The 7,553-nt window shown below is 45.0% G+C and overlaps 1 protein-coding gene across 1 annotated transcript in view; it reads right to left on the reverse strand.

The window, feature by feature from the left end:
- Nucleotides 1-413: 413 nt before the first annotated feature.
- LOC143040346 (uncharacterized) overlaps nt 414-7,553 on the reverse strand; it is a 19,594-nt gene continuing 12,454 nt past the window's right edge. Inside the window, exons 2-4 of the mRNA XM_076211314.1 lie at nt 5,948-6,248; nt 4,798-4,966; nt 414-4,543 (exon numbers count right to left, since the gene is read on the reverse strand). Of these exons, the coding sequence (XP_076067429.1) occupies nt 1,710-4,543; nt 4,798-4,966; nt 5,948-6,248 (3,304 nt within the window). The 3' untranslated portion in view covers nt 414-1,709. The remainder of the gene's footprint in view (nt 4,544-4,797; nt 4,967-5,947; nt 6,249-7,553) is intronic.

Consider the following 7,553-nt stretch of genomic DNA (forward strand, 5'->3'; position numbering starts at 1 on the left):
CCTGTATTTATTGCAAAAGGTCCTTTCTATATATCTTACCTGGCTATCTCCTACAACCAGGATTTTACCTGTGGACAGGGATTTAGCGACTGTCCTCATCTTTTTCTCTTGTACCTCCATTGCCTCTTGTTGGTTGACCATTGCCTCCTGCTGTAGTCCTGTGAGAATTTTTAACGAGTTCTTGCACTCAGGCGGGCCTGGTGAGAGCTTTCTGCCACCTTCCTGTGCCAGTCTTTCTTCGGATGGTTCATAGTGCTGAACATAGAAGTTAAAAGGGCGAGTGCAATTTTTTAGTTTTCATGCTTGTCACCCATTATCTGATTGATTTCCGATGTGATTGGGTGACTGTGTGGCCTTGTTGCAGTCCCCTCACCGAGTGTGTAATAACAATAATGGGTAATAAAACAAGTATAGTTATACTGATTTTAAAGTATTTTCTTGGACATTTTTCATGGATATACAAAGGCCAAATTTTTTGTATGACACTAGATAACAAGTTAGACTTTGGCCATTACCGAAAATATCTGAAGACAAAACTGACAAAAAGAGGTAGGCTTGGATATATTTTCCAATATTTTTAACCCAGTAAGGCCCAGAGGTCCCTCTTAACTGAATAAAACTGTAATTACCCAGAAAATAATCATTAAAGTGGCCTCTGGACTTTAGTGGGTTAAATGAGAGATTATCTAACCCATTAAGGTCAAGAGGTTCCTCTGGACAGTATAACATAGTTTGATGTTATATATAATGAAAAATTGAGACTTTAATGGGTTAATGGAGATATAATGCAACCCGAATTAATATTCAGGGATTTCTGTTAGCACAGTAATAACGTTTGACGTTATCCATAAAATCTTTGAAGCAACTATGGGGCTGCAATGGGTCAAGTGGGTACAAGAACCGACAACATGTTGAAAGAAAGACATTGTAAAAACGAGGTCTAAATCAAATGTTTGATGGTGGAACCTAAATAACGCTCAGTAACTGTATAAACTATCTATCCAAGTATCTACAATTTTCGAGAAACTGGAGATATATCTTTCGTATGGCATCCATCATGGTTTGTTAATACTAAGTCAGCTTACTCTGCCTCTGCAATTCGTACCAATCAGCGCAGCAGGGGGCGGAGCATTGGAGCTCTGACGTCATCTGGCACACTGTATACTCCTGTAGTTGACTTCTAGCCATGACTGTGCGTATAAGTCGGTTTCACTGCTCTTATGACTCTTCCACGAGCCCAGGCTAGTCCCATATTTCGGTTACTTATACTTTTTATATACATTTTCTAATTCACACCAAGTGACGTCACACACAAACCACAATACCTTGCGCGTGAGATGACTTAGTACTAATAGACCTGTATCCATGGGTTTCTACTTGCGAAATCTTTCTGGTAGTTGGGATCATGAAACGAAAATTCTTGAGTTTGTTTCACCCCCCTAGGGGACGGTTATCATTATTTGTTTACAAACGGCGGCCCATCTGCTGCGTTTGGAGAGTATGTCCTTGTTTTGGAGCTAAATGGACCTGACTTGCATTGATTAAACGAGTGGAGGGTCTTGAAACCTGTAAATGACCCTACCAGAATTTCGTTATTTTCATTTGGCGGTGTGTGTTCATGTTTGTTCGTGCCTGTGTGTGTATGTGTGTGTTATTGTATGTGTGTGTACATGTATGCGTATATGTTCATTATGTTTTCATAATAGAGGTTACGTCGGTGACTTCATTCCACGTCGGGGAAGTCGTGGTGCTCTAGGAGTCGACGAAGAGGAGGGAGACACGACGTGCACTTTGACTGGTGTAGTGGGCCGTGACCAGTACAAGGCAGCAGGTGAAGCACCCTTGCTTATTGTACCTGTAGAGCAGGTTGATGTTGTGACGCGCACTGGAAGGCCAGACAACCCTCTGACGTACGTGTGGAATACTGGGGACCGCGGGGTAGAGGACGATGTTTGGGGACTCATAGAGTCAGTCTTAGAAGATCCTCTTCTGAAGGTCTTGGACAATGATGGGATTTGCAGCGCCTGCAAGGCTTTCCAGAAAGAAGAGTTCCGGGAAAAGTTCCAGGGTGCAGGTGCCGATGTCTCGACGGCTGAGGGCTGTGGACTCCTGAGGTTCTGGCCTTTACTGTTGCCAAATGAAATCGTCCGTCGAAGGGGGAGCCTGGTAAACTTGAGGTAGCGATTGGATCTTGACCGCTGACATGATGTGGACGTAGTCGATGGCGTAGCCGTGACACTGAACTTAGCGGGAGAATCGTTATCATCGCACGGAACATTTCCGTTTTCTCCCGGGTAGCTTTCTTTGCTCGAACTGGACGGATTCCTTCGGTGATCCTGTCCTGGTAAGTCTCGGGCTTTGTTACTGAGAGAAGCAGCCAGAAGAGTGTCTGTAGAAGGTGTACGGTGTTGGTTATTCATAGCAGGTCCATCTAACATTGTTAGAACTGCTCTGGACGTAATGGGCTCTCGCAGTTTATTGTATTCCTCCGGATACAGGCGTCGGGAGATCTTATTTATGACCCTTTGTCCGGCTACTCTGCCTCTTTGGGAATAAGTTCTTATAAGTCTTCTGGTCGATGATGGAGGCTGCACCGAGTCAGTTGTAGAACTCCTTTTTCTTTTTGATGTATCGATCAAGTTTGACATACTGTTATGGTGGCAAAGGAGGCCCCTTGCCGGCGCAACAGTACTGTCCTTTCCTCCTTGGTCAACCTTCAGTCTCCTGTAGATTGCACCGCAGGTGCACACAGGGTCCATGAGATCAGCACACGTCTTTGGGAGGCTTCCATTTGAGATATCAAGAGGGTCGTTTTCGAAAGTCACCCAGGGTTGTTGCTGATTTCCCGTTTCATCCGAATCCTCTTGGAAGTCATCTTTAAGCCACCAGTCTGTTGTTATGTCTTCTTTAGAAGTGTTTTGTGTGCTTTGATTTTCTTTAACACGGCGCAAGTAAGTCTGGCCATCTTTGAAAGGATCTGGTAGTTTGTCCTCATCACTGGACTCTTCTTCGATTTGGCCTTGGTAAAAACATGCGAGAAAGCTTTCGTTTTCAGCAGAACCGAAGTCATCTTTCTCCCAACCATCTTTCATCTCGAAGCAATCGTTCCCTGATTCTTTGAAGACATCGTCTTTACTCATGAGGGATATGGAAGACCACGAGAGCGCAGCGAGGTCAGTGGACGATACGTTGTTCTCAGAAATACTTGTTGGGTCTTTAGGGTCGAAAAATGGGGAAAGTGATCTCAAGGTATCTTTATTATGGTCAGTGGCCTTCAAGATGTGTTCAAAAGGTGTAAAAGCGTTCTGGAATGGGCATGTGGATATATCGATGTTGTTTTCAAGGTTAACTGGAGAACAACGAAAAGTTGTGGACGAAAATTCTTGTTCATGGTCATCCTGCGGGCACCACTCAACTCCATGGTAGTCTACATTTGGTGATGGCTGCGTTTCAGGTGATGGCGGTGGCTTGGGACTGCGCTCCGACTCATCCTTGACCATAGACTTCAAGTAGCTGGTTGTAGACTCGACGGAGTTCCCAAAAGAGACGACCGAGTCATCCCAGTCGTCGAGGTCCGTCTCGCCGTTGCCTTTCCACGGATTCCACTGACTGGACGAAAAGATCTTCTCGTTAGTTTTCAACTGATTGGCATGGGTCTTTACGTTGGGATTCCACTGACTATCAGGGATATTTTTGTTTGTGTCCCACTGACTGCCAAGACTATCTTCGTTGGTGTTCCACTGATAGCCAGAGGTTTTCCCGTTGGCATTCCAAGGACTGTCTGGCATCTCGTTTGCGTTCCACTGACTTTCCGAAACCTTCTTGTCATCGTTCTTCTGACTGTCCAAGGTCTCGTCGTTGGCGTTCCACTGATCGTCATGAGTCTTCCCGTTTTCGTTCCACTGACTGTTCGATATAGTTTCGTTAGTAATCCACTGGCTGTCAGAGATCTCTTCGTTGGCATTCCATTGACCATCAGGAATCTTGCTGCCGTTAATGTTCCATTGACTGTCAGAGATCTCGTTGGTATCACACTGACCGTCAGGGATATTGCTGTCAGTGTTCCACCGACTGTCCAAGATCTTATCGTTGACATTCTGTTGATTTTCAGAAATATTGTCGTTGGCGTTCCAGCAGCTGTTGGGAACCTCGCCGTTACCGTTCCACTGACTGTCATAAACCTTTCCATTAGCGTTCCACTGACTGGCCAAAATGTTCTCACTCGCGTTCCTCTGACTGTTCGAAAAAATCTTCCTGTTGGGGTTCCATTGGCTGTCGGGATTTACATTACCATTGATCTCTGTCTCGAACTCATCAAGACTCACTTCCTCAAAGGGCGGGTCTTCCTGCGATTCTTGGACGAGCCTGAGAGGTAAGCTGGAGGGCATAGACTCCCGAAGCTCTTGGGTGCAGCAGTGGACTCGCTCGTTTCCAGGCCTAGACGGGACGATGGAAGAACCTGATCCTGATTCAGATCCAGTCGAGGCGTTCTGCTGCTCAGGGCTGAAGTCCTCTGACTTTTCTTTTTCCTTTTCTTCATTGGCTGTTCACAAACAAAAGGATAAACGTTAGGAGAATGAAATAAGGAAAGATGACTCTTTAGCTCGGAAAAAGTGTACAGAAGAACCGCCAGCACCCAACGCTGAACTCTGATGGCAGAGGAGACTTAGGAAGAGGTATTATCATTACTATTATGAGCTTTTAGTTCCCTGAGTTTCCAACACCATCAAAGTCCAACGTGTCTAGGTGAAAAGTAATCAGCTACCGGCGATTGCCAATCGCCCCAGCTCTCCTCACCTTGGTCAGCTGTTTTGATGAGTACCATTAGTCTACGGAGAGCTTTGGAACTTCTTCGCCTTAGTGAACTACGGTCGAAGTCGCCAACATCGTGGAGGTTACTGCTGGGTGCAGTGGATGTGAGAGGATCCTCCGTGTTATTCGTCATAGCGCCGCACTTTGTGCCGAGCTGGAAAAAAGAAGAAGAAATTCACATACAGTACTTATACAATCAGACTAACAAAGAAATACAAAGGATTGTAGGTCTGGGGGCTGTCTGGATAATGTGCCATCTTGAACAAGAGCCAGCTACACGATTGTATTTCATTTGAACCGTTTTATGAATATTATTGAACACTTGATTTAAAGTTAGACAATTTGTCTGAATCGCAGTTTTTTTTCATAAGTCCCAGATTTTTTCTCTTAAGTGCATATGCAACCCACCGGTATTTCTAATTAATCGGACGAGGATATATTTGTCCTTTAGAAAGAAAAAATCTTGATTGAACTCGCTCGATCAACCGTTGGCTTAAGTGGGTGCATTCGCCCTTTTCGACTTTTATCTTGTTTAAGGCCAGGCAGTCTTATTCAGCCTAGAAGAAACATTTTTGGGCTGCAAATAACTAAGGAAATGGACCTCCCCTGCTGTAGAGACTTCCCCTAACATCTTGTCGATCTAAAAGAGCAAATGACAGAGTGAGAGCGAACGAGGAGACCCTCTGGTTCTTGATTCAGGAAACCCAACTAGGAAACTCTTGGTAGGTTCATGAAACCGATTTCTGCTGTAATCACATAACATTCATTTATGATTATTTGAAGTTCGTGTGTTTTCTCTTCCCACCCACGCCAGCTTGTCAGAATGTATCATGGTGTGTGAGAAAGAGAGAAAAAGAGAAAGAACGAGAAAGAGCAAGAAAGAAGGGCAACGAACGGTGATAGTAGAGAGGAGAAAGAGAAGGAGAAGGAGGGGGATAGGAGAAGGAGAAGGAGAAAGTGAAGGAGAAATAGATGAGGAGGGAGGAGAAGAAGAAGAAGAAGAAGAAGAAGAAGAAGAAGAAGAAGAAGAAGAAGAAGAAGAAGAAGAAGAAGAAGAAGAAGAAGAAAATCTCCCCTCAGTAGGAAAGAATTAAGCGCAGGCTGAGCCGTGGCTCAAGCCTGCATTGAGACTCACCGGAGAGTTGCTGTTCACTGATGACTTGCGGCCGAGAATGAACGGGATGGGGACCTTCCGGCGTGACGTTTCTCCCGATGAAGCAGGAGAACCCAAGAAGGAGAGCCTGCCACTTCTGGAGGCGTGGTCCCAGTGAGATCGATAGGTCGAGGGGTTGGTCTCGATGTTCGAGTTGGCACGACGAAGACCGTTATTTTTTCTCCAGTTGGAGGAAGCGGAGGACGACGAAAGGTGGCGGACGTCCTCAAGCTCGTTCTTCTGGTGTACCTCGAAGGCGTGTCTCCGGTTCACACTTCCAGTCCTACAGGAAAAGAAGTACTTCAGGTGAAAAATTCTCCTCTTTGTACGAGGGGTTTCTCTGATTGGCTACTGATCCCATTCACAGGGTGATCTCCAAAGAGACAACCCTCGATGGAGACGTCCACAGAACTCATGACAGGAGAGGCAAGTTGGGGCTGGCTTGGTCGGAGAAACCGTAGGGTATGAGCGAAGCGACCCTTCCCTCTCCCCCATTCTCCCCCCCAGCCACACACACAAACACACACACACACACACACACACACACACACACACACACACACACACACACACACACACACACACACACACACACACACACACACACACACACACACACACACACACAAACACGCTCCCAATGATGACAAGGACATAACATAGAAATGCAAGAGACCATAAGGCCTAAACTAGGAAGCGCCATGTCCATTACCACCTATCATACCATCCATAAAGTTGTTTAACCTTTTCTTAAAAACAACCGATAGTTTCAGCGCTCATTACATGGTTACTAAGTCTATTCCATTCGTTGATCACTCTATTGGTAAACCAGTTCTTGTCTATTTCCGTCTTGAATTTAAATTTGTCCAATCTAAATCCATTATTACGAGTCCTGCCCTGTTGTCTTGATATGATGACCTTGTTTGCGTCACCCTTGTTAAAACCTTTGATCCACTTGAACACCTCTATTAGGTCACCCCGTACTCTGCAACTTTCCAGAAAGTGTAAGTTAAGGTGCCCAAGCAAGTCCTCGTAAGGTAAATTTCTGAGCCCTTATGTAATTTTGGTAATTCTCCTATGTACTGCTTCCATTGAATTGGTGCACAAAAGGGATTAGTTGAGACACGAGGAGCATCGGACAATGTCTGCTGCAGTCACAAACGAGTAACTGAATAACTCATCACCTTTGTCAGGTGCAGAAGACAAAACCAGGCACAAATAGCACTTAGCTGGTTTTTGTCATCACCGAACCAAATTCTTTTGCTTGCTTGCAGCGGGTACTAGGCAACTGTCCTTTAGAATATATTCATTCCTGATCACTTCTTTCTGTTGAGATAAATATATTCCTTCAATCATGGGGTAAGACAAAGCCAATACCTAAATGAAAAAAAAAAATCATCGTATAACCTACTGCCTCGTACAGAACAAGAGGAAGATTGAAAACGTACAATATTTTCTCGTATATTTGGCTTGCAACAAACCAGAATGCCGACATTGGCCCATTCTTTATTGACTGGGATTTTTTCTTTTATTCTGGCAGTCGACTGGTTACTCTGTTCGCCTCCATGGCTCTCCCTTATTCGGATGC

The sequence above is a fragment of the Oratosquilla oratoria genome, chromosome 28 (assembly GCF_046742065.1).
Source record: "Oratosquilla oratoria isolate Oo_2021 chromosome 28, ASM4674206v1, whole genome shotgun sequence".
In the NCBI taxonomy this organism is placed as follows: domain Eukaryota; kingdom Metazoa; phylum Arthropoda; class Malacostraca; order Stomatopoda; family Squillidae; genus Oratosquilla; species Oratosquilla oratoria.